The 27,437-nt window shown below is 36.6% G+C and overlaps 1 protein-coding gene across 1 annotated transcript in view; it reads left to right on the plus strand.

The window, feature by feature from the left end:
- The first annotated feature begins 917 nt into the window (after positions 1-917).
- LOC112529434 overlaps positions 918-27,437 on the plus strand; it is a 31,671-nt gene continuing 5,151 nt past the window's right edge. Inside the window, exons 1-11 of the mRNA XM_025140715.1 lie at positions 918-2,041; positions 4,367-4,482; positions 7,726-7,934; positions 10,503-10,622; positions 13,293-13,421; positions 13,507-13,632; positions 20,863-20,918; positions 21,007-21,106; positions 21,177-21,294; positions 21,498-21,707; positions 22,630-22,966. Coding sequence (XP_024996483.1) covers positions 1,194-2,041; positions 4,367-4,482; positions 7,726-7,934; positions 10,503-10,622; positions 13,293-13,421; positions 13,507-13,632; positions 20,863-20,918; positions 21,007-21,106; positions 21,177-21,294; positions 21,498-21,707; positions 22,630-22,966 — 2,369 coding nt within the window. The 5' untranslated portion in view covers positions 918-1,193. The remainder of the gene's footprint in view (positions 2,042-4,366; positions 4,483-7,725; positions 7,935-10,502; positions 10,623-13,292; positions 13,422-13,506; positions 13,633-20,862; positions 20,919-21,006; positions 21,107-21,176; positions 21,295-21,497; positions 21,708-22,629; positions 22,967-27,437) is intronic.

Genomic DNA, 27,437 nt, shown 5'->3' on the forward strand with positions numbered 1-27,437 from the left:
GAATAGTAGCTATGGGAGGCTGTTTATCATGTATTTGTTCCCAAAACAACAACTATATAGTGTTGTTATCGAGTGCAGGTCCATAGGGGCGAATTGGGTCTGTTTCATAGTATTTTTGGGGATGTTTGAGGTCCGTTTTGGGGACGTATCTGTTTAGAAATTGATTTTGATTTTGTCCTTTCGTCGACGTCTACATGGATTCGATAGGGGTACATTGTGAGATGGTAAGAGTATTACTTGGGGTTCCAATCGAGCTGTTATAAAATTATCGTCACATAAATTTATGCTTGCATTTCTCATACTATCAATTTATTCAAATTTATAAATCTATCACTGTATTTAAGGTCTGTTTCAAGTACGTTTGGAATCTGTAAAGTTATTGCGTATACCCGACTAATAAAGGCATAACACTAGTTAGGGGCCGTTTACCTAAACACTTAGTCGGTAAGCACTTATCGGTAAAATTCAACACTATCGCTTACATACCGGGTAAGATTTTATTCACTAAAACGCATCGTATGCAACAATTTATCCCGACAACCATGGCAAGAGTCGTCATCCTCACTTACCAGGTTAGACTCTCGATTCTTGCCTTCGCTCTTATCGGGTAAGATTCCTAGTCCTTGACATATTCATTCAGTAATGTAAAATGACTTGATAAGTACTTATTCGGGTAAACATTTGGTAAACGTCACCTTAATAATAGGTTTGTGATGTGTGTTTGTTTTTCATTTCTATTTGGGCTCTTTCTAGTAAGCTTGCCTAAGCCTCTCACGTGTGAATCCACATGGCAACCACGTTCTAATTCGCATACGTTGAAGCGGAGTAGTTTGATCATTAGATTCGAAAATCTCTCCTCATCTCACAAACTTTACCTTCTTCCTCTCACTTATTAAACTGCTTTTTCTCCTCTCTTTCACACATAAACACCAAAAACACACACACCAACTTCCTTTTTTTTGAACAAAAACCATTCTCTAGGGTTTCCTTAATCCCTTTTTCATAATCAAAACCCCCAAAAATATCTCTTGCTATCTCCTTACCTGATAATTATACAACCCACAATCGTTCATGTTTTTGTGGGTTCTTTGCTTATGACAACAATCTATATTGTTGGAGTGGAAATTTGAGGTCTTTGCCCCTTTCCGATGCAATTGCTGTGATGACTCATCTCCTTGAACGATTATTTGGTAATGGCGGGGCATCTTTTTTCGATAGTCGTGCTTTCTTTGTTTGTTATCGTCGTACCAAAACCTGCCTCGATCAGTGGGGTTTTGGCTTGGGATGATGGCGATGGTTATGATGATGATCTGTTAGGGAGTGACGACGGGTTTGGAAGTCTGTTTCGTCAAGACTACTCGCCGCCCGCGCCGCCGCCACCGCCGCCGCACCCGCCGTCGGCTTCTTGTGAAGATGACCTTGGTGGGATCGGTTCTTTGGATACTACTTGTAAGGTTGTTTCTAATTTGATGTTAACCCGGAATATATATGTAGCTGGGAAGGGAAATTTTTATGTACTTCCCAATGTGACCGTCAATTGTTCGGTTGTTCCTGGATGTGAAATGGGCATAAATGTTACTGGTAACTTTACTTTAGGTGAAAATGCCCGGATATTGGTTGGGTCATTTGAGCTAGAAGCTATGAATGCGGCTTTTGCCGATGGATGTCTTGTGAATACCACTTCTTTAGCGGGTGATCCGCCGGAGCAAACTAGTGGGACCCCTCAAGGGCTTGATGGGGCTGGTGGAGGTTATGGAGGAAGAGGAGCCGCGTGTTTGATGGATGACAAGAAGCTTCCGGATGATGTATGGGGAGGCGATGCATATTCATGGTCGACTTTACAGATGCCATGGAGCTACGGAAGTAAAGGTGGGACTACAAGTAAGGAGGCTGATTATGGAGGAGGTGGCGGTGGGAAGATAATGCTTGTGGTTAAGGGTAATATTGAGATGAATGGTAGTTTATTGGCTGAAGGTGGGGATGGGAGTCCCAGAGGGGGAGGTGGTTCGGGTGGCAGCATCTACATCAAGGCTTATAAGATGTAATCTCTTTTTCCTTTTTTCTAGATCTGTTCAAGTATCATAACTTATCTAGATTGCATAGATAACAATTGATATGTTTTGCTAATTGTTACTGTTTAGACATGAAATTTTGATAGTTAGTGAAATGCTCTGGAAACAATTTAATTATGGAAATCGAATAGCCTGTATGTATGTTGGTGGGTTTTGTTGTTTGAACTTTGTCAGGCAAGACTCTCAGGATTATATAACAGCAGATAGCTATTGTAACAGTCCTGAAGAGGACTTTTTGTTATTACTAATTTTATGAGCTATTGAATTCTTGTCATTTTTGTTTCATGAATTTTGCAAATAAGTACATATTATATTTGAACTTACTTTCTATGTTGGCTTTGATTATGAATGGTATGTTGTGCACTCTAATATTTTGTGAGCATGGCTTCATTTATCAGCAAATTGTTTCTGAGTTGGGAAATTTGCATTGAAATCCTTGGCCCATATGATGGCATGTGCCAATCATGTGAACTTTGGACATCAATATAATAAATTAAAACAACAAAAAATTGGAACATGGTTCACTTCTTTCTATCTAAAATGAGAAATATTTTTCTCAACTAGGCTTACTCACGTCGTCCTTTCTACTTCTTGACAATCTAATATCCTCTTATTGACTTCTGTTGACATATTGAAGACTACAATTATGATTCTTAATCACAGGGACGTTCCAATTTTTTTGGAGGCCGTGCTACATCCAAAACTTCTGATTACATTGCATAAATGAGATAAAAGAGAATATATGTTAAGAACAAAAATGGGCTAAACCTAAAACGATTAACAATCTGAAACTAAACCTAAACCATTAATGATTTGAACCTAAAACATAACAATTAATGGTTTGAACCTAAATAATTTCGGCTATAGTTTTACACAGGTCGATAAAAGACCCTGATCCCATGTAAATTTGGGCCCCAAAATTTCGGGGGCCTTGTTCAAAATCTCACATTTAACATGCTAAGGGATGACCCTGCTTAATCAATGTAAGAAACACCACTGCCACCAGCACCGACAAGAATACTTTTATTCCAAACTAGTCAGAGCATGCTAACAAGAAACCCAAAAGAAATTTCGAAATGATGAACTCGTATCTACTGCCAACTCTTGGTATGGTCTACTCAAATCTCATTTTACTAATTCGGCCATAGTGCCATGTGAATCTTGGTACATGTCATCTCTTCTAACTGGTCCACCCAATGATCTAAGTAGGTGATGACCAAACCATATGAATAGGTGTTATTCTGACCTAAGGACACTTAGGGGAATGTTTTTGTATGAAGGGCCTTGCCTTTTCTTTTAGTTTCTTAGAATTTGGGTTCTATATAACAACCTTTTTTGTATGGTGGTTATGAAGTCATGTCCAATACCTTCTCCCATGAAGCATCAATGGCCAAAAAAGAAGTAATTCTAATGATATTAAAATGTTGGATAATGCAAACTATGATGCTTTAACTTTCAAAAGAACTTTGGTGCCCAGTGGTTGTGATATAATTAAACATGGGCATGGTAAATGGAGGAGACTAACTAAGACGCAAATCAAAGTAAGATCCTTTGCAGATGTTTTACGTACATACAATTAAAAAAAAAATAAAGAATCTTCAAACACGAATACTTTTGGATATATTACAAACACCAATCTTTGCTTCTTAATTAGGTTGCATCATCCTGAGTTTAGAGTACTAAGTTGATATATAACATCAGCAAGTTAAATAGGACGAAGGAATGAAGCACACATTTGGCATCTTTTTAGAAAATCTGGAACCACTATGATGAGTTGTACCATATTTATGCATGGATGCAACTGTATGCATGGCCCTTGTGAAGCACACATTCAAATACTATATTCCTCGTGTTGCTTGTAGAATATTTTCTCAGATTATTTGTTTTACACGTTGCTTGTATTATTTTTCTGCACATGCCTTTGCATGTGTAAGACGTGGTTGTTTGTCATTCTATTCTTCACATATTATCCTTTCTCTGTTTCGAATGTATGATACTGGTTTAGTAGTGGACTCCACATGTCCCTTTTTTCTCTATGCACATAGATGTCCATCAGAAATGAGACCCACATTTATTTTTTGTTAACACTAAGATAGGGCATATCCATATATGTAGTACATCAGTTAGACTTCTTTTGTAAGCATGCCAAGTCGAAGCTGCAATTAATTTCAGAGAAAGGGAGCACATTAATTAGTCTTAGTGGGTCTTGGTGATATTCTCTTGGTTGTGTAAATGAATGACTGACTTGACTAATGTATGCTTTAATAAACTGAGCTTCTCGTTTTGAAGTGCAGGACTGGAAGTGGCAGAATAAGTGCTTGTGGAGGTAGTGGCTTTGGCGGTGGGGGTGGAGGAAGAATTTCTACGGATGTGTTTAGCAGGCATGAAGACCCTAAAATCTTTGTCCATGGTAAGAATGTTATGTTATTCTGCTGTCTTATAATGTATGAGTTCGAGTTCATGTGTCCTTAATCTGCATGTAAGTAGGCTATCAAGAGTATGGTATCCATTCTTTTTTGGATCTTTGTTCATTACTAGAAAGCATAAGAAACATTGACCTATTTCATTGCCATTTATTTTACTAAGGGTGCTGATAAAAATTCTCTTCCCGCATTGGCTCTTCATCTTTAAGAAGTTGTAATAAATTACTCCCTATTTTCAATTTCTCTCACCTATCTGGAAAGATAACAGGCTTGGAAAGAGGAAACCCTAAATATCAAAAACTCAGTTTGGAGTTAGTATCTATGTTCATGTAAAGGAAAGTGAATATTTGTCTGTGCTTCATGTATATAATGCCTTTATTATGGAGTTATAGTTTATGAACTGATTGAAGAACTTATAATGCCCAGAATCACAGAGAGAGAGAGAGAGAGAGAGGAGGACCTTAAATTGCAACTTACCATCATATTGTCCTGCCCTTTGTGTGTCTTATGTGGGTTTTGTTTGGGTGAGATTGGAGTATAGGTCGATGTGCTCACCTCAATGAATTAGATTGTATTTTTTACAAGAGAGATACCAAATAGACGGTCTAGGACATATCAATCACAAGAGAGTTAAAGCAACTTGCTGGCCTAGGACATACCATATCGGTGCTTTCTTTCTCTCACCATAAAAGATCTAACCCATAATGCTCATTTACCATAAAATCTATTCCACCAGTCTCTGACTATTCTTCACAATGCATGCTGATACATTTTCAGGTGTTTACCTTACATAACTTAAATCTGAAACTGAATCAGATCCTTTCCATTTGGATTGTCCAAAAACCATTGTATAGGAAGAGAAAGGGCAACTCGCTATTTCGACTAAAATTATTACTACTATACCAAATATGGCTCATGAACTCCTTTATCTATTTATTACTTGGTCATTATGCCCTTAATTTGTAAACTACATGTTTGATTGTATATATGTTTCCTTTTTCTTCTGTTCAACATAGCCATAAGTAATAAAAAGTTGTCGCAGGAGAAATCCTTATGATTGCCACAGTTAGTCATCGGTTGCAACTCGTTATCTACTTTCAGAAGTCAAAGCACATTTTCATGACTTTAGAACAATACTTCTGTCAACGGTAAACAGAACCCATCTATATGATGTCAGCATTTTCTCTTTTGGTCAGGCTTCCTACTAATTGAGAAATCACTCCATGTCAATGGATTTAGAAAAAAATGGCAATGAGGCTTTGTAAATGACAAGAAGCATGCAGATGATAAATTAAAATCCATCGGAGGTGAAAACCAAAGTCTGATCATAAGCCTGATTAATTGTTGTCATTGTAAGTCATAGGTACCACCTAATGATCTATTACAATTAGAAGTTAAAATACATTTTTCAGAACATTAGAACAACAATTTATCATCAACTAACAGAACCTATCTGGATGGAAATCAGCATCTTCCCTTTTTGATGAGGTTTCTACTAATTAATAAAATCACTCCTTGTCAATGAATTGAGAAAAAAGATGGCAATGAGTGTTAATTAATCATACATTCAATTAATATAGTTGTGTGGATTCAACCGCCATAGTTGCTCAGCACAGTCCATTAGATTTATTCTTGCATTGTGAATCGAAAAGGCTCTTAGGTTGAGACTCCATCATGCACCAGATACCAGATCTCTTCCACTAACTATGCATGTTGAACACTGTAAATTTATTACCCCTTTGACACCTTATTGTTAAGCTGTTTAGGATCCTGGAGAGCAAAGTCGATTCTAAGGTGTGTTTGGCAACCATAAGCTGGCTTATTTTTTGAGCTTAATGAAAAAGCTTTGTTTGGGTTGTTATAAGCTAGCTTAGTAGTGTTTCAATACGCTCCAAGAGTTTTTTCCACTTTTTTCCAATAGGCCTCTCATTATTATTAGTTACAATTAATTCCTAATAATTTTTTTTTGATATCAATTATTTTGAATTATTATTAATCATACTAACTATTATTATATTATTATTATTCAATAGATTAAATCAACATATTATATTAAGTTTAATTATGTAAATGTATTTATTTATTTGAATATTTAAAAAATGTATTAAACTTCTTAAAACAAAATGCAAGAAACTTGTATGAAAATTGCAGGACAAAAAAAGTGACTATAATATATACACACGCATATATTATATTAATTAACATTTCTATCTAATCTCAATTTATGTATTTAATAAATTATCTTTTGTAAACTTACTATAACAAAAATACGATAAACTAACCCAATTCTTATAAGAACCACTCATTTTGGTGTTATCTTATAAGAACCTTCTGAAGAACCTCAAAAAGTAGTCATTGTGGATGCTCTAATTGTTGTCTTTTTCACTAATAGAAATCCACATTTATACTTATATATAATTAATAGTCAAATGGAAGGAATGTCCAATAAACCTATATAATTGAAAAACTCTTCTATTTTTGTTACTAATTGTTTTAATAAGATGAAACGTATTAGTTAACTTTTTTGTTACATTATGTAATTTTAGAATGGAGTGATTTTTTAACATTTCCTTTTTGGTCATTTTACAGTTGTCAACTAGCTTATCAGCTAGGTTTTGCCAAACGTTATTAGTTTATCAGCCAACGACTTTCTTAACACCCAACAACTAGCGTATCAACTAGTTTACCAAACATAGCGTATGTAGGATTGTCTCAGTTTGTTGTTTCATGATCATGTATATATCAATCGTGCTATATTTAGCAAAAATGTCAATTCTTGTGCATGCAGTACTATTTACTCATACATCTCACTTATGCAGTTAAGCATTCTCTTACTTCTATAAGTAGCATATTGAACATGAACTGATAATAAAGTGCATCTATGATATGGATTTAGCTATCCATTTGCAAAAAGCTTTAATAACAAAATTTGATATTTTTTACATTTAGAAAATAAAACTTCCTGATCTAAACTAACTGACAGCATGTAGTTGGCTTTAGATTCACTTACCGATTATGAGATGAATTGGCTTTAGATTCATCTACAGGATGGTCCATTTAGTTGTTCCTCGCTTATGTTCTATGTAGCCTAATCGTTTGTCTAGATCTGTTATTCCACCATCCAGTAACATCTCATTCTGAACTCTTAGCTTGACCTTACCTAATGTTGATATATGCTGCTTTTTAGCAACATTGAGTTTCATCCTCTTTTTTCTCTCTTTGCCCTGCAGGTGGTAGTAGTCTTGGCTGTCCATCAAATGCGGGCGCTGCAGGAACTTTTTATGACACTGTGCCCCGTAGCCTTATAGTTGATAATTTGAACATGACAACTGACACGGACACACTTCTAATGGAGTTTCCATATCAGCCTCTTTTGACTAGTATTTTTATTCGAAATTTTGCCAAGGCTGCAGTTCCCTTACTTTGGAGTCGTGTTCAGGTTCATCTCCCCTTGCCCCTTCAATTATGCAATTTTTGCATAATATTTGGCAACTCTTTCAACAATATCTTACCTGTTTTCAGGGTTCTAAAAGGCGCGCAATGGCATAAGACGCATCTCCGCCATTACGATAACGCCTTTAGTGTTTGTGTAAGGCGTGACTCACGTCATGGCACTTTGAGGTGTGCCACGGCGTGCGTATTTTACAAGGCGTGACTTTTTTCAATTTTTTTAGTTTTTGTTAAAAAATTATTTTTTAGTTTTTGTCTTTCTACACTTTAACAGATTACCTAATCACATCACTCACAGTTTCATGGATTCACACACGCCATAAACTCACAGTTCAAACGAAGTTGTAAGACCCTTTTAAGTCATATTTTGAATATTTGATCAGACTCTTTATACAATACAATATATGATTATTCTTCTTCTAATATGAATTTACATATTTTAATATTATTATCTCGTGGAATAATATATAGAGAACATATATGTATATATATGACATACAAATTTGCCACCTTATGTCACGCCTTGAAAAATATGTCCTCGCAACGCCTCATGCCATTTAGAACCTTGCCTGTTTTCTGTGATGAAACAACCATTTAACATGTTTCTGCCTCCACATCTAACTGCATGAGTCCACACATGTTTCATTGAGATTTATGGTGTTACTACACTATCCTCTTGTTTGTAATTCGAAAGAAGAATTTGGATATGCATATCTTATCTCAATCCGTACGATATTTTAATCAGGATCTGTGCCCTGTTTGAGTGTGTTTTGCTACGTGTGAATATATGTGGCACAATCAGTTTCATGACTTTGTGTTTATACCTATGCTAGTAATTAATGCATACATTTGTACGTATATGTTAATTTGTTTATTGTAATTCTTTAGTTATGTGTGTTGTTTCATATCTATAACTATTTAAGATGATCAATGGCGATAATGAAGAAGCTACAAATTATAATTAAGTCACAGGAAAAGAATTGGAAAGAAGTGTAGAAATTGCACCTTATATGTACTATCTTCAAATTGCATTTTGCATCATCTATCTTCATTTTGCATGTGACCTGTGTTTCTCTAGAATAGTTAGCCACTTGATTTCTTCTTATTGCTAGTCATGTTATTTCTAAATAACCAGCATGCCATCAGTCAGCAGAAGCTAACTACTTTCTGTTAGGTAATACCTTGATGTAAAAAGGCCAATTTGTCACTAATAAATGTGAAAAGGTCATATATAAAATCCCAAACAAGTGAAACTAGATAAAATTCATTAAACTCAGGCCCTAATAAGGCATGGCCTGGTAGCCTTCGACCTTCAGCCACCTCCTTCTGTCTTTCACATGTGGAAGAAATGTTCTCATGAAGTTCTGAATAAAGAAAATACCAAAGTAATCCCTTCTTGTTTGTTGTATTCTATTCAAAACATGGATGACCAAATCCTTCCCATTGGCCTTATGCAATCATGTGAAATTCCCCATCTCTGCCTTCTATAGTCACTCTACAACCACCCAAACTGTTGAAACTTGATATGGTGCTTATTTTTTCTATCAATCTGTCCCGCTTTATAATTCAAGGATGTAGTCCCCTTGATTTTATTGAATGTTGACTGTTAAAAGTTGAGTTGGTCAAGAAATTTTATATACACTGCACAGCCCATATGCAAAATTGGCAATCATAATAAATGGTTTTTGTTGAAATGTAAAAACAAGGGAAACATCCAACTAGTACAAATTTTATAACGATCTAAAGAAGTTGAAGTAATCTGCGTACTGCTATCGAAATGACCAAGTGACCCATGTACATGAATCCCTAAAACTAACAAACAGAAAAAAGAACAGAAACGCTATGGTGTGTGACGGAAGTGGTGATGGAATTGATGAATGGGACACAATTCTTCAATAACAATTTTCTCCATTTCTCATCGGTGCAATTTGCCCTAAGAGGCACTCTCCACTTCCTGTTGGGTATTGAGATTAACATCATTCATATCTAACAGTGGACCTAGAAACCAGAGTTACGTAACAAGAATAAAATTTGGATACCATTATCTACATATAAAAACAGTAAATAAAAAGAAATGCATCGTCTCTTTTCAAAGTTCAAATTAATTAGAACTCTTAATTTCTCATTGATTCATCTTCTCTGATGCCAAATGGGCACTATTTTTCTGCAACTTAGGATACTTTCTTAATCTGTGGTCTTCTCCACATGTGAAGGTAGTGGTTGGAGGTAGGAGAAAGTCTCCAAGGCCGTTCCCTTATAATAGAGGAATATGGATGTAATTTGTTTTTATCTAGTTTCCGTCTTGTTTTATTAAATTATGAGTAGACCTGTTTATGACGAAATGAAGTAAAAACGTCCAAGAAGTTGCTATTTTCTGTGAACTGGAGTTCTTTTTTCAAGATATATGTTTATTTCTTTTTGTACTTCCACAAGCATGCTGGCTGTTTAGAAATGAGTCCAAATATGACGGTTCAAAAAGGTATCACTTCTATGATATGGCGGTTCACTCATCATGGCCATGAAGTCATTTTCAGATTCTTATCATGTGCTCCTTTAGGTACAAGGCCAAATTAGTCTTCTGGATGGAGGTATCTTGAGCTTTGGGTTGGCACATTATGCTTTATCAGAATTTGAAGTACTGGCAGAAGAGCTGCTGATGAGTAATTCTGTAATCAAGGCAAGCAACTACTTTATCCAATTCATGGTTAAATATATGTAAACCGTAAATGGAAATTCTGCACATATCCTTTCTGCATTTTTTACTCTGTTCAGGAGATTTATGCTCTTCCAGTAGTATGATATTAAAACCGATAAAGTGAGTTTGTGCATCAAAGGTTTACCATTTTAAGAGGCAAAAATAGAGAACCATTTAGGTATTTCAGTGATTTTCCAAATAATTCTTGGTAAATATACATGAAAAAAGAATAATTGTGAAAGAACCCCCTCGCCAAGCACTGAAAAATGAAAATAAGGAAAGACAACAAATTGCACGCAAATATATTGTGAAACACAATATATTAGATCCTGCAGCAGCAACGTTGAACTGTAATTTTGTGTCCATTTGCATGTTGGGATTCTAGCCAAGAACTATTACTAGGCTGAGTTAACTGTTACTTATCGTCTTTCAACTCTAGAGACATGAGTCGGGATCTTTGTGCATTGATCGGATTTTCTGGAAAGCAAATCATCCAGAGGAAACAGAAAAAAGAAGAAACTAGGAATCAATCATGAAGCCCTTAGGCATCACTCCGGAGTTTAGGCCTTAGGGTGGTTGCACGTAAGATTTAAGGGAGTCCCATCTGCTGTTAATTTTCTGTACTCACCACAACCTGCTTATTATCCCACACTAGTTTGCTGAAGTGAAGCCGGTAAAAGGAATTAAACAGACAAACAAATATGAAGAGATGAACCCCCTAGGTTCAGGACATGAATGGTGCCTCCTTCGATGCACTCCTAGGTTTTTGTGTTGCCATGGATTTCCGGGCCAGCTTATGTGCAATGACTAATCCCCTTGGCGACCACGAATATCCTAGAGTCATCGCAGGTGAACCTCCATAGTCACAAGGGCTTTGGCAGTGCCTGGATCTGAACCCGGAGTGGATGAGATTTGCCACTACATCCCCCTGAGGCTTAACCAGTGCACCACACCCCAATTTCCATGCACTCCAATTTGAGGCCCACTCCCTTGAATATTCCACTTATGCAAACAGGGCCGACCGTGATATATCGGAGGCCTTGTTCGGTTGTGCCAAAAAATAAGTGTGGCCCTATAAATAGTTTTATTTTGTTTGAATAATCATAAAACAAACTTCATATAAATTGCATTTTGCAAACTGACCGTGACACCGTTAAATTCATGCTCATATATCTTCTATAATCTCGTTTTTTGTTAACCATGGGTGTCACGGCCAACTTGCATGCATTTTTACTAATCACATAAGACCCTAAAGATAACGGTCATAATTATTGTCTTGATAAAAGAAATGATTAATAACGAATGAGAATAAACTCATCGGAACATATGAAAATGAAAATTTTTAATCAAATAAACCAACTTTTTAAGGAGGTTGTAAATGATTGAATATGCATATTCAATTGAATTTTTGTGAAGGGGTGCGAGTTCGAATTATAGAGAGAAAAATGTTAAATAGGATTAGGGAAAAAGAGCCCGTAAACCTTAAATTGTAAAACTCTAAATTGTAAAAATCTAAATTGTAAAAATAGAAATAAGATATTTTGAAAAATAAATTAAACGAAATATTTTAATTAATATCATTATAAGTTTGTTGATTAATGCTTGAATATGTTTTTTCGACTAAATATTTGTAGAAAATTGTTAGTTCGAATTATATAGAGATTAAAAAATAAAAAAATAAGAATTTAAGATAAATCGGCCAGAAGCCCTAAACTGTAGAAAAACGGAACTAAATTATAAAGAATAGAATAATATATATTAAATTAGATTTAGAAAAAAAACCCTGCAGATTTGAACCTAGGTTCCTGACGTATTTGCTACATGTCCTGACCAACTAGAGTAGATGCAATTTTGTTTAAAGTTATATATCTTTCATCATATATCATAACTTTATAAAATATATAACATTAAAAGACTATCGGAGGCCCCATGCGTCTGCAAGACCGGCACACCCCCAGGGTCACACATGCGTGCAAATGTCTGTTCACCACTTTCTCATGAAATTGTAACCAAATGGAAATCTCTGTACCCTTAAGAGTGACATTTCCAACATTGACTTGTAATTTAACCAAAGTGGCGGGTATCTGGACCATCCTTTCTAAACAGTTTTCATGAAACTACTCGCTCATGTTTTATGAGTATCTGTTTTCTTGTGGAAATTCTTGAGAGATAAAATGCTAATTATTATTTTGGGATTAGTATTAGAGGCTGATGCAAATGAGGGGTGAAGTTGCAATAATTTGTATTGCTATTACACCTTTGCCGTCTTACAACACTAGTACATTGGGGTTGGTTCCTTAACTGTGATGATTGCTTCTAAAAAAGAAGTTGCCCCAAACATTCTTACGTTTAAAAGTAGGACAAGTTGATCAAAAATGTTACTTTAACATCAGTAAGGTGATATATATGGGACATGAAGTGAGACAATTAACCTGGGATGAAAGGATCGTCTTAAATGCAAAAGGAAGTGCTTCCCTATGCTAGCTAGAGTCAGAATAGGGAAAATGAAAATCAACTTATGATAAACTTGATCAGTCCTTTGAAGCATGCACAATTTTTATTGCTATAAAATGTGCCTATGATAAAGCTGCTTTACTTTTGGTGTAATGCTTAAATTGACATATATGCTTTTTGACAATGAGGTTTGATCAGGTTTATGGAGCTCTGCGTATGTCGGTAAAAATGTTTTTGATGTGGAATTCGCAATTGCTTGTTGACGGTGAAGGTGACAGGAACGTGGGGACTTCCTTTCTTGAGGCTAGCAATCTTATTGTTCTCAAGGTACTCAGAAGACTATGATATGCTATTTTCTAAGGTATGATGCACGATCTCAGTTCTTGTGACTGACGGCACATTTCTTTCTCAGGAATCTTCTAGAATACATTCTAATGCAAATCTTGGGGTTCATGGGCAAGGTTTATTAAACTTGTCAGGGCCAGGCAACTGTATTGAAGCACAACGGCTAGTTCTTTCACTGTTCTATGGTGTCAATGTAAACATTCTACATCTTTATATTCATTTTTCTGTCTAATAATGTTATATTCATATGAAGGTTGATAAATTAAGAGTCGACTATGAACTCTTTTATCTATCTGATATGTATTGTGCCTTGTTCACACTTCAAATGTTATGCTCGTTTTATGTATAACATGTGATATTTCCTGCATGTAATTTTTTTTCCTGTTTCATTTTTTCTAATTGCAGTGTTGAGGATCTCATTTTTATGTGGTCTTAGTAGACCCTAGAAAATGAACAGGGAAAAAGGAAGGTACTGATGTTCTTGTTAAGTTCAGAAACTAGTCCTGTAAGTTAGTGTAAACAGCCATAGGTTTGTTGCTGATAACTTTAAAGGATAAGAACTGTGAACCTTTTGTCCCAAACTAGATGGGGTTGACTAAAAAGGAGAAGTATAGGAAGGTAAAATTGGTGAATTAGCCGTAGGGCTTAGTGGTGTTGTCAAAAATAACATCCTTCACCACTTACTATCCTCGATCCATCCTACCAAATTGATTATTTAACTGCCTATAAGGCACATAATATTAATGGTCTTCTGATTACAAATTAATGGTGGATAACATGAACAGAAACTAGTTTTGAACAAGTTAAACCTGAAGTTTGACTTAGAGATTTGAATGTCATTATACTTCCTAGACATACATGCTACCAGATGGCCATGAATCACAAAATTCCTATCTGAAACTAAGATTCTTTTCTATCTTGTAGTGTTATGTTGATTTGCTGATTTTTTTATTGTTCAAAACCTGATTTCTTCTATAAAGTTGGTCTCTATCTCTTTCTGGGGTATAAAATAGTTGGGAACAAATACTTTGTTGGAAAAAAGAAAAGGGAGGAGAAACTGAAAATAGAGTTATGCCTGTAAGCAGATTCTAATTATATTGGATATACAAAATCTTGATTTTGAATTCATTTAGCAAAAACGATATATGAATTCAAATTATAGGGATATTTATGATCAAAATACCACAATTCAAGAATTAAATGTTATTGTTCAGATTCAGCAAAGAGAATCCGAGAACAATACAAAAGAAAGCAGTCAGAATATCAAGTCTGTTTTTGAATCTGAATCTTAATAACGGAAATTTATAATTTTTAAACCTTAAACAAATTATGAAGTTTCATCAAATTGACATAATTTACAAATGACAAGCAAATAATAAGAAAACAAAAACGATACATGTTAACTGAAAAAATGAACATGTAAATGTTCCAAAACCAAATCTTGAGACATGACATGACCTATATCATTTACATAATTATCATGTGCATTATATTGTATTTACTTCATTACATTATATTAATATGATTTTTTAAATACATAGAATAATCGGTCGAATATCTTGTCAAAACTTATATAACAATATCAGAATTTGTATTTGATTAGTGTTGGATGAAGTCAAATTCAATTTTGTTGAAATTGGATATCTGAGCTTTTATCAAATTAGGAATTGGTAGGCGAGTAGATTTTGCCATCTACTGGCATAAGAATTATACATAAATGCTTGTTATACATAAGAGTTAACTTGAAAGCAACACTTTTTGTTAGTGCGGTAACAAAATATATAAATCCTAAAACTTTTTGATGGATTTCTACCAGGGGTAAACACATCCTGTTAATTATTGTGGTTGTAGATTGTAATGCAACTACAAGAGAAGACCTCCTAAACCACCATTGAGTACTACATGAAAGCTATTCATAACTCAAGCCTTTCATAAAATTTAACTTCTTTTAAATTCCCTTTGTTGGTCTCAAAAATCAAATATAATAGAACTACTACCTTTTTACCATTATATCATATAATTTTTTCTAATTTTCATAGATGATATCTGTATTTTATTAATGAGGGTGGGCTTGTGGAATTCTTCTTTATTTAACTTGTCAAAAAGAGGGAGTTACAAAGGCTATATATACACAAAGAATATGAAGAATAAAAGGAAACGATTCCTAAGATATTCACAGTAGCTAATTAAAGAAGATATCACCCATAATCTCCAATTCCTATTTTACAATGATATCGAGTATCTTTAAGGATACCGAGTATGAAGTATCTCTAAGGATACTGAATATAGTTCTACACCCCCTCAAGCTAGGGAATATATATTGATCATTCCCAGCTTGGAGCATAGATTTTGAAAAGCCGGTCTTTGGGGAGCTTTAGTAAGGATATATGCAATTGTTGTTGTGACGACGTGTATCAAATACTAATAACTTTGGTCTCAATTTTCTCGCTTATGAAATGTCGATCAATCTCAATATGCTTTGTCCAATCAAGGTGGACCAGAGTCTTTGCAATTCTTATAGCTGCCTCGTTGTCGCATGAGAGTTTGACCGACTCCGAAGTTTCAACTTTGAGTTCATCGAGAAGTCGCTTAAGCCACATCTCTTCACATATTCCGTGTGCCATTGCCCTATATTCGGCTTCTGCACTACTTCTTGCAACAACTGATTGTTTCTTACTTTTCCATGTGACAAGATTTGCCCCATACAAAGTACAATAGCCTGAAGTAGACCTCCAATTAGTGAGAGATCTACCCCAGTCTGCATCAGTGAATACTTTTATACCTCTATCTGAACCTTTGATAAAAGCAATTTCTTTCAGGTGTCCTTTTGAGATACCTCAAAATTCGATATGCGGCCTCCATGTGTTCATCTGTGGGATTGTTCATAAACTGGATTACAACACTTATCGGGAACCCAATATCGGTCTTTGTGAAAGGTAGATTAGTTTTCCCACTAGCCTTTGGTACCTTCGTTTGTCTACTGGAATGTTGTCTTCCTGTTTCTTTCAGGAGATCTAGGACATACTTCCTTTGAGAGATAAAGATTCTTTTTCTTGATCTAGCAACTTCCATTCCAAGGAAATACTTCAAATTTCCAAGATCTTTAATCTCAAATATCTTGACAATAGAGTTTTGAGACAACCAACTTCTATGTGATCATTGGTGGTTAGGACTATATCATCAACATAAACAATATGGCAGTTACCTTTGGATTAGAGGTGTGCTTAACGAAGAGTGTGTGGTCCGCTTGGCATTGACTTTACCCCGTTCTTTTGAGAACTTTAGAGAACCTATCGAACCAAGCCTGTGGGGACTGTTTTAGGCTATAGAGTGACTTTTTGAGTTTGCATCCCTTGCATTGATTTGCCTGTGATCATTGGTCTGGGTAGAATATCCATGAAAACTTCTTCTTCAAGATCGCCATTGAGGAAAGTGTTTTTTACATCGAGTTGGTGCAGTGGCCAAATCTAGGTTTGGATCGATAGATAGCAAGACTCTGATGGTGTTGAGCTTGGCAACTGGTGCAAATGTTTCTTGGTAGTCTATCCCATATGATTGAGTAAATTCTTTAGCTACCAATTGTGCCTTGTATCTCTCAATTGTTTCGTCAGATTTATACTTCATTGGGAAGATCCATTTGTAGCCTACCGCCCTCTTTCCTGGTGGAAGGTCTGTAATCTCACATGTTTGGTTCTTCTCCATCGCCTTGAAATCTTCAAATGTTGTGTCCTTCCATGCTGGTTTTGTAAGGCGTCGTGAATAGAGGTGGGAACCAAAGTTTCATCCAATCTTGACACAAAGGCACGATAAATGGGTGATAATCTCTTGTAAGTTATAAATTTTTTTATTGGATGTGAAGTACAAGTCCGAACCCCCTTTCTTAGAGCAACAGAAAGATCTAGATTATAAGCATTAGTAGGCTCACTAGAGCGCATACCTCGAGATTCAGGAGTTGGAATTGGTTGAGACTCATGGCACTGCTCAGATTGTATGGCTTGTACTTCCTTCTCCTGCTTCCTTTTCCTGGTGTAGACTAGCGTTTCTTTTTGGGGGTTGAGGTGTGTATTTTCTATTGGTGCCATAGGATTGGTTGAATGATCGGGTGAGGTTAGTTTGGCTGGTTCAGTTTCTAGCACGTGGGGAAGAGAGTTTGATCTTCTTTGTTTTTGGAATATATTGGTGGAAGGGATTGGATTTGGGTTAATGTGAAAATGTTCATTCGTGAGAGGGTGTTTAATCATATCCCCCCTGAACATCTGTGTAGTACGGTTTGTTTTCGAAGAATGTGACATCCATGGAGGTGAAAAACTTCCGTTCAGAAGGGGAGTAATATTTATACTCTTTTTGGTTTGGAAAATAGACGAGACAAATGCATTTTGAATTTTTGGGGTCAAGTTTGCTTCTTTGATGTGGATTAATATGGACAAAGGCTGTACACCCAGTTTTTTTGGAGGTATGTCTGAGACGAGATGAGTGTTAGGAAATGACTGTAGAAGGACCTGCCATGGGGTTTTGAATTTCAGGACTCGAGATGGCATTTCGTTTATGAGATAGGTAGAGGTGAGAATAGCATCTCCCCAAAAGTGTTTGGGGACATTAGAGGTAAAGAGAAGGGAACGAGCGGTTTCAAGTAAGTGTCTATTTTTCCGCTTGGCAACCCCATTTTGTTGAGGGGTATCGACACATGAGCTTTGATGTACAATCCCCTGCTCAGAGAGGTAATTGCCAAGGACATTGTTGTAGTAATCCGAGACATTATCAATTTTTAAAACTTGGGTATTTGTGTGGAATTGGGTTTTTATCATTGTATAAAATTTGATGAAATCCTTCATGAGAAATACCCAGGAGAGACGAGTATGGTTATCCACAAACACTAACATTACTTACTCTTGTTTTTCCCCATATGTCACTATGTATCAGAGAGAAAGGGTGAGATGGTTTGTGTAATTTAGGTGGATAGATTGTGCGGGTGTGTTTTGAGAATTGACAAATATTACACTGAAATAACCGAGGATTTTTATTTCCGTATAATGATGCATATAGTCGAGACAAATAACTAAAATTAGGATGACCTAAACGATAATGTAGATTTAAGATCTCACCATCCTGCTGGTTCTGACTTGATATTGGAGCATTGGTTGAGTTATTCGTTGGTGCAAGCTGGGTATGGTGACTTGGATCAAGTTGCATTTTAAGTTGGTACAAACTTGCACTAATCTCAGCATTGCCAATCATCCTCCGCGAGTCCAAATTCTGAAAAACAACCAACGTTATGAAAATTAGTGGTGCGATTGCTATCCAAAGCGAGTTTACTAACGGATAATAAATTGCAATTGAGATTGGGAACAAAGAGGACAGATTGGAGATTGATATTCGGTGACACTTTGATGGATCCGAGGCCTGTTACTTTGGAGCAGCTTCCATCGGCAATTCAGACGGATAAATGTGAGGAGCACGGTTTCAAATCATCAAAACAACTGTGGGTTTCCAGTCATGTGATCTGATGCACCGGAATCCACTATCCAGGTTTGAGATGATTCATTTAAGAAAGTAAATGCTGCTGGAATACCTGTTTGAGCAACATTTCCCGACCTGGTGCCATAGCTATTGTTTGGATACCTGGTTGTTGGACCGAGGCAAACATCTTTTGAAGCATCTCCATTTGTTCTTTGTTGAATGGAGGAGTCTCGGCCTGAGGAGGATTAGTTGTAGATACAAGGGTTTCACGACTTTTAATGCTATTAGTTGCTCGTATAGGCTTACAATCAGTTGGCTTTTCATGTATTCTCCAACAGTTATCCCGGACATGGCCAGGTTTGTTGCAGTGGTCAAACCACGGCCTTCCACTTTTGGGCCTGCTAATGATGAGTGATTCCCTCCTAGATGTGAATTTGAGTGCTGGTATGAGGATCCCCGTGCAACAAGGGCAAATCGGTCGACTTCTAAGGTTGAAGGGACTGTCCACATCATGACTTTCTTACGGCTTTCTTCTCTTACGACCTCCGAAAACACTTCCCTGATTGGGGGTAGTGGTTCGATTCCTAGAATTCGTACTCGAACTTCATCCAGGTCCTGTTGAGTCCCATAAGGAACTTGAATATTCTTCTCATCTCTACCATTTTCTGAATTGTAGCTTGATCTGCAGGGCACTTCCCTTCATGAACTTCATAAAGGTCGAGTTGCTGCTAATGCCTAGTCCGTAGGTTGTAATAGGCAGTGACAGATAACTCTCCTTGACGTAATCATGGAGTGTGCTTTCAATAGCAAACAATTCTGTAGTGTTGTCGTTACTGGAATATGTATCTCGGGCAGCCTTCCATATTTCTTGAGCCGTAGAGTAGAGAAGAAAATTTTCCCTTATTTCTAGGATCATAGAGTTAATCAGCCATGCCATCACCATGCTGTTTTCTGATTTCCAGTTCTTGAAACTGGGCTCATCAGATTTAGGAGCAGGAACAGCCCCTGTGAGGTGATCTTCCTTTCCTCGACCACATATGTATAGCATGACCGATTGAGACTATTGAAAGAAATTATGGCTATTTAGTTTATGACCAGTAATCGGAAGGAAACTCTCAGTTTCCTAGAGGATTTAGATGAGAAGTCTTTGAATTGGAGATGACTTCTGAGTGGTTTTGGTAAGAGGATTATGTGCCAGTCATAATGATATTGAGGAAGATGAGTGGACAACGATAGCAAGGGGACTTTGGAGCTTATCGTTGTTGCTTAATCGCTATTGTGATTGAAACACAGCAGCAAGATGAGATTAGTCTGGGATCAGAGATGCTCTGATACCATGTGGAATTCTTCTTTATTTCACTTGTCTCAAAAGAGGGAGGTACAAAGGCATATATACACAAAGAATATGAGAAGAAAGGGAAAGGATTCCTAAGATATTCACACAGCTAATTACAAGGAGATATTAGCCATAATCTCCAATTCCTATTTTACAATGACGTCGAGTATCTCTAAGGATACCCAATATCTCTAACATACTGAGTATCTCTAAGGATACCGGGTATTTCTACAGGGATTTGGCAGAATTGGTGCTTACCGCCATAGAAGCACAAATGTTTGGAGGAAGATTGATTTGCAATATGCTTGAGGAATTTCATTGCTTATGTTTAAACATGTAATAGAACTTAATACCTGAGAACAAATGCAAATACATGTAACCTCTAAATGTGTGTTGGTTAAAGTTAGATGTGAAAAATTGACCTTCGACCCAATTAATTTTAACAGTAGGATAATGGAAATGAAACCCAACATGCTTCCACTTTAAAACCTATGTCCTTGGTTTTAGATGTTGATTTGTTAAGTTTTCTTGTTCTGGTCATCTCTTACTCACTTGGCGGGAAATTGATCTTTAGTCTACATGATTTCTCATCTTCACTTAACTGATCTCTTTGTTTCCTCTGGTTTGAAGGTCGGTCCAGGATCTGTTCTGCGCGGTCCCTTAGAAAATGCTACAACTGATGCTGTGTAAGTTGATTGCTCTTTTGTCATCATAGCCTTACCTCAATACGCTTCATTGTTGATTTACTCAATACTATTATTCTGAATTTACCAGGACTCCAAAATTGAATTGTGATTCTCAACAATGTCCAGAAGAACTGCTTCATCCACCTGAAGATTGCAATGTGAATGCTTCATTGTCCTTTACTCTGCAGGTGATGGAATTTATTAATAGTATTGTGAGAGAGGTGGGCCTCTCCTTAGCTCTGACTTTTGTTTCTGTAGATATGTCGTGTTGAAGATATCATGATTGAAGGCCTTATAGAAGGGTCTGTTGTGCATTTCCATCGGGCGAGGACAGTTACTGTTCACTCTAGTGGGACAATCAGCACATCTAGGATGGGTACGTTCACTAACTGAAATATAATAATGAATTTAAGGAAGAGATATCTTGATGGAAATTTCGAGGTGACGTTAAAGCTCAGAAGGCATCCCTTTTTCTATTGGCAGCGGAATTTGGTAGTTATAAAATAACATGATTCACAATGGTGTTTCCTTTTTTCTCCCTGGTAAAATGTTTAAATATGGTCATTGGTGTCTTGACAGGTTGCACAGGAGGTGTTGGTAGGGGGCAACTATTAAGCAATGGCATTGGCAGTGGGGGAGGATATGGTGGTACTGGTGGATATGCTTGTTATAACAAGACTTGCATTGAAGGTGGTCTTCCATATGGCGACGCTGATTTGCCTTGTGAACTTGGTAGTGGAGGAGGAAATGATAGTATTGCTGGCTCAACTGCTGGTGGCGGTGTTTTAGGTACTGTTATTATCATCCTGATTCAACTTGTGATTTTCTTTTTCAGAATAGTTGTGATACTAATCTTCCTCTGATATGTACCTTCCGTTGTATCGTAGGCTTTTGCTTTTTGTTCTATTTTTGCATCCTGGAAGAAGTTGAGAATGGAGTGTTACATCTATATTTTATTTGCATATGACTTCTTAACTTGCTTATATGCTTCTTTTGCTGTATTCACTTCACTATCAAGAGAGCTAATTTTAGTATCTGCCTGTCTCACACTCCCAAAGCATATTTTTATTTCATATCTCATTTTCCTTTGCTTGAGGAAACACCGAGTTCAGGTCTTCTTTCTGCAATATATTGTTCGTTACTTACTCCAGATTCTTCATTTCCATGTAAACCTTTCCTACCTTCCTTCTGCTTTGCTGCTTTTAACGACTGAACTTTCCTTATCTCCTAAGGTGAATAAAGGAGGTGTTTCAGTTACTCAAAGTGTTTGTGATTGGAGTTATCATTGGATGCTGCTGCTATTGGCTTATTCTATTTGCTTTAAAAAATTTATTAGTTATATAGAGTTGAGAAATATATTGTAGATTAGTTTCACATGAAATTGGAAAGACAAATTTTTATTAGTTCTATACTTCTATCGAGGTGAGAAATAACTTGTCATTTATTAGTTAATTTTTGTCTATCTCCGTGCTTTATGCTAGTATGAATATGAAATTATCCTTTCAAGGTTTTGCTAACATGTCAATTATTTTGATGTGCCGGGGAGGGGGAGAGAACTCATATTAAAATAAGTTGCGCTTATGGTTGCTTTGTAGGATCCAATGGCCAAGTGGTATACCTGCACAAAATGTCGATTTTTTTAACAGCAAAATCTTTATTGGTTCTACCATGTGTGAATAAACTCATTATTTTTTTTGCTTTATATATGCAGTAATTGGTTCATTGGAGCATCCTTTGTCGAGTCTGTGTGTTGATGGATCACTTACTGCCAATGGAGGAAGTTATGGAGAAAAGGCCTTCAGCAATCCATATGATGTATATAGAGGTTCTGGTGGCGGATCTGGCGGTGGATCTGGCGGAACAATTCTTTTGTTCTTAAATGCCCTCTTACTTGGTGAATCTGGAGTTGTTTCAAGTGCTGGAGGTTATGGTGGTCCAAATGGGAGTGGCGGTGGTGGCGGTGGAAGAATTCATTTCCACTGGTCACATATTCCAACTGGGGATGTATATCAGCCGATCGCAAGTGTCAAAGGGAACATCTCGATTGGGTTCGTATCTCTTTTCTTTCTTCTTGCTCTAATCAACTTTATGGTTTGTGAAATGAAATGCTTGGATACAACATCTGAAGAAGGAAATGACCACACACATTAAGAAAGCTATATCCCAGGGACCAGGTATAGGGACAACAAGCGGTCCTTGCACCATTCGCACAAGCATTGAGAACATAAGCTTAATATGTACACCAGATTTAAAATAATCGTCTCCTTTGAGTTAAGGATCACTTAGAATGCATATGATACTAATGCTGCATCTTTAGAAAGACGTGACCGTTCATGAAGGCATCTGTAATTACCATCTCTTGAGGGAGTACTAGAAGATAAAAATCTGATCTTTCTAGTATTTATAATCTGACCTTAGTATCTGTTAGTTGAAGTTGATGTGATCATGCTTGCTTGCAATTCATTTCATGTCTTTTGTTGTCTGTCTCTTTTGGGTGTTTTTCTGTTCATGTGCTCTCATAAATCGGCGTGTAGGCCAGAAGAGTTGGCTCATCAAAAAGCATGGCAAGCATGAATCTGTGCTGAGTCAACAGGCCAATATGCTATCGTATGTTGTATCGTTACCTGCATCTTTCTTATCTTTTATCAGCCTGCCTTAATTAGTTAACCCCATATATTCCCTACCCATGAACATGTCACCCCATGCCTACCTCCCCCCGTGTTACCTTACCCCATATCCACTTGGTCCATGGTTCACTTTTGCCTTTGAGTTTCTAGCAAACATCTAAACCTAGAAAATACGAGTTAAAATTATGAAGCATAAAAGTTATAATATCATACGAAATCAAATGGAAAAACAATGTAACCATAGGAAAAAACAATATAACCGTATTATATGGAATTAAGTACACACATATAATACGCCCTGGTTTACAAATCATGATTGGGATTTCTCATCAAAGTCTTGTATATTATGAATTGTTAAGCACAAGATTCACTTGAAAGTTTCAAAAGTAGATGTTTGTTTGCATTTGAAAATACAAAATTATTCGTCAATGAAATGAATTACATATCTTTTTTTGGTTGATAGATGATGAAAGTATGTCCCAAGTACTAGGATACCCTCCCAAGGTATTTTTTTGAGTCTTGCCTTGATCATTTTGAACTCCTTGCTTGTTAATAGTTGTATATATCTGATAAGTGTTTATTATACTATAGTAACAACACGGCCTTATGCTTGAACTTGGTTAGATAATCAACTATCTTTCAAATGATTGATTTAGGTAATTGAATTTTCCTGGTTGTCAAAGAAACAACAAAATTAAAAACCTAAGAGAAAAGAAAATAGAGAACACCAAAACGATACAAACCCTTGTCAGAATCATGGCAAGAATCCTTATCCTGATGTGAGAATAGAATAAATGATAATATAAGAGACGTAAAGAGAGGAGAGGAAAACTTCATGCTATCTGTCTTGATTCAGTGACTTGGAGGCTTGGAAGAGATGATGGGAAACCCTGGCAAGACTCATGACCACTATACATGACAAAAGTCCTCCACATACATGAATTTGGTTGAAATTCAGGGTAGATTATCTACGTAAACAAATTTAGGTAGATAATTTAGACAAAATTCCTAGTTGTTTGTGAGTTCATGTTGGTTGCTGCATGAATCTAAAAGTACAAATCATATGATTCCTACATAAACAAATTTAGGTCTATAATTTAGATGAAATTCGTGGCTGTTAGCGAGTTCATGTTGCTTGCAAAATGTATGATTTTGACAAGGTTGATAGACAGACATACACTGGCAATATTTGGAAAGAGCTGAATGGGCTGAATAGAACTTATGGCTTATTCAGTAAGCCATATGAAGCTGTTTGGAAGTGGATTAATGGCTGGGAAGTTGACTTATTCGGTCAGTTAAACAAATGGAATTCTCTACATTCAGCCGACTACTCAGCCATTTATTCCCCATTTACCTTCCCTTTTACCATTTGCTTCCACATTCAGCAGCATACAATGAGGAAGACAACAGCAGCAGCAGCAGCTCCACCTTTGGTTCAATACTCCCAGATCTCGTCTCTTCTACCTCTTTGTTCTTGATATCGTCTCTTCTTCACCTCTCAGCGCCGTTAAGTCTCTGGCGAAGAGAAACCAAGGCTGCTGCTATTGGGAGTTCACTCTTGCACTTATCTGATATCTCCCTCCTGGTAACTTCCAAATTTTCATAAAAACTCGCTGCTTCTCCCTGAGAATGCGAACCTACTGCAAATGGTCCAAAAGCTGTGCTCCCTCCCGGTTACCTCCGGTGCTGCGCTTCTCTTTGCTACCCTCTTGTTTTAGGGCTGGAATTGAGCCCTGGAAGAAGAAGTTAGAAGAATTTTGGCATTATAAGGAAGGATGAGTCTCACTGTTAATCCCATTGTTAACATTCCATAGATTGCTCTAAATTTACATTCATTTTTTCAAGATATAATTGATGGTTGTTTAAGCAAAACTCCAACAATTGCTGTAACTGCAAGAGTTTTATTATGGGATTTGGGACTTGCTTACGGTACAACAAAATCTTTGTGTGGAGTGAATGGCCACAAGTGTATGATGAAATTACCGAGAGGTGTTGGATTTGGGTTATATTTTGGATCATATAAACAAAAATAAAAAGGGGTAAAATGGTAATTTATATTATTCCCACAATTTTTTCAGCCCAACAAGCATACATCAATTAAGACAACTTAATCTATGCAGACAAAACAACCCAACAGCTCCGTAGTTGTCTTTTTTTAATTGCCAATGGGGTGGTTTGGTTGGTGTGTGTGTTGGGGGGGGGGGAGGGGTGTTTGGCTACAGTCTGTATCTGCCCTGTACTTTAACTGTGTACGGCAAACTCTCCCATTCGGTTGATCCATGCTTTCCAACACCATTATCAACCCGGTGCGGGAAAGGGACCCTGTAAAAACTTGCCCTGTGTTTCCCCTATGACTTATGTAAGCTGACCTTACACATTAAGGCTCAGGTCTAGCAGCTTGAATAACCTAAAAAACTTGAGCTAAATCTATACAATCCTATATGAACCATTTATAGAGCTTCATCCTTGATCTCATCATCAGTTTGGCTACAGATGCTTCAGTCTCCTGTAGCTTTGTAGGAATATAGAACTGCTTAGTTCTACTTGACTGATATAACTTCTATCAGTATGCTGCCTGCCTTATCTCTTGTGCGGAAAATATCCTCAGACAAGGGAACTGTAAAAGCAACCTGAAAATATCTTCATATTTTTTCATTTTTCTTTGTTGTACATGAACAAAGCCCCTATTTTGTTTGATCAATCTTAAGATAGATGTTTATTGCTTAGCGGATAAGAAAGAACAAAGGAAAAAAGCTCATCTATAGTTCGCATGCCTCCCATATCCTTTGGATCAAAGAGAAATTGATGTGGTGCTTGTTCAAGTTCATGGATTAGAGGGTTGGATGTTCTGTTTTTTTAATGATGATCACTGAACATATATCTACATGGAGCAGGATTATTGAGCTTTAGACTTCAAACTAATGATTTATTTGGAGCCTTACAAACAAGTGAAGAAACGATGAAGAGACAAAAATTGGTGTTTCTTTGGTTAACTGGATAAATGAAGCAAAAGAGAGTAGTGTGGCTTTAACAGCCAAAGGCCATGGATAGAAGGAAAGCACACATGTCTCTGCCTTTTGGCTTAAGATAAAGTGCAGTATCCAATAAATATGCTGCCAGTCCACTTCATGTTAGTCTTAACTTATTATTGATTGCTACTTGGGTTTTTGTGTCGGTACAAGCTGTGCCAAAAAGGCCCCCTGCTCACATTTGTTATTCTTTCAGTGATGTACCATAGGAAGTTTTGTTTTTATTTTTGGAACATTTACCATACTATGTTGGACAATGACTCTGCCACCAGCATGACAAGTGTTGGTTCTTACTTTTTACACCATTAATGCATGGAGTTAATTCTGGTATTTCATTTAGCTGGATGCCAGATGGGTTGCGGGCTTTTGTCTGTTGTGTGAACTTGTTTTACTACTACCTGAGGCATCATTGGTGACAAAATCCTCACCTTGCCCAGGGGATAAAGTTGGGGTATAATGCGACAGCGATTGTGTGGGAGAAAGTAGGATTATTTTCCTCAATGTCTTCATTGATTAAGACTTCAGCATGGGCTCGTGAATGCAGCCCGTTGGTCTATTTGATTCTGCCCTAGAAACTGCAATTTGTTGTACGTTTGGAAATGTGACAACTGAAATGTAAGTCTATTAGTAGTTTCTGTTGAAGCCTATGGCACAATCACTTAAACTTCAAGGTCAAAGGTGTTGCATGTATTTGAATTCTTATATAAACTGGAAATTGGCTTGGAAAAGATCCTGAATGAAGAACATTAGTTGTTTAGTGCTTTAATATATTTGACCTGTTTCTTATTAAGGGAATAAGCCAAGCTTTATGTCTAAGATCAATGTTTGTTAGTTGCAATATTTTGGTGCAACTCAGTATGCTT

Source organism: Cynara cardunculus (assembly GCF_001531365.2).
Source record: "Cynara cardunculus var. scolymus isolate 2C chromosome LG 16, CcrdV1, whole genome shotgun sequence".
NCBI lineage: Eukaryota > Viridiplantae > Streptophyta > Magnoliopsida > Asterales > Asteraceae > Cynara > Cynara cardunculus.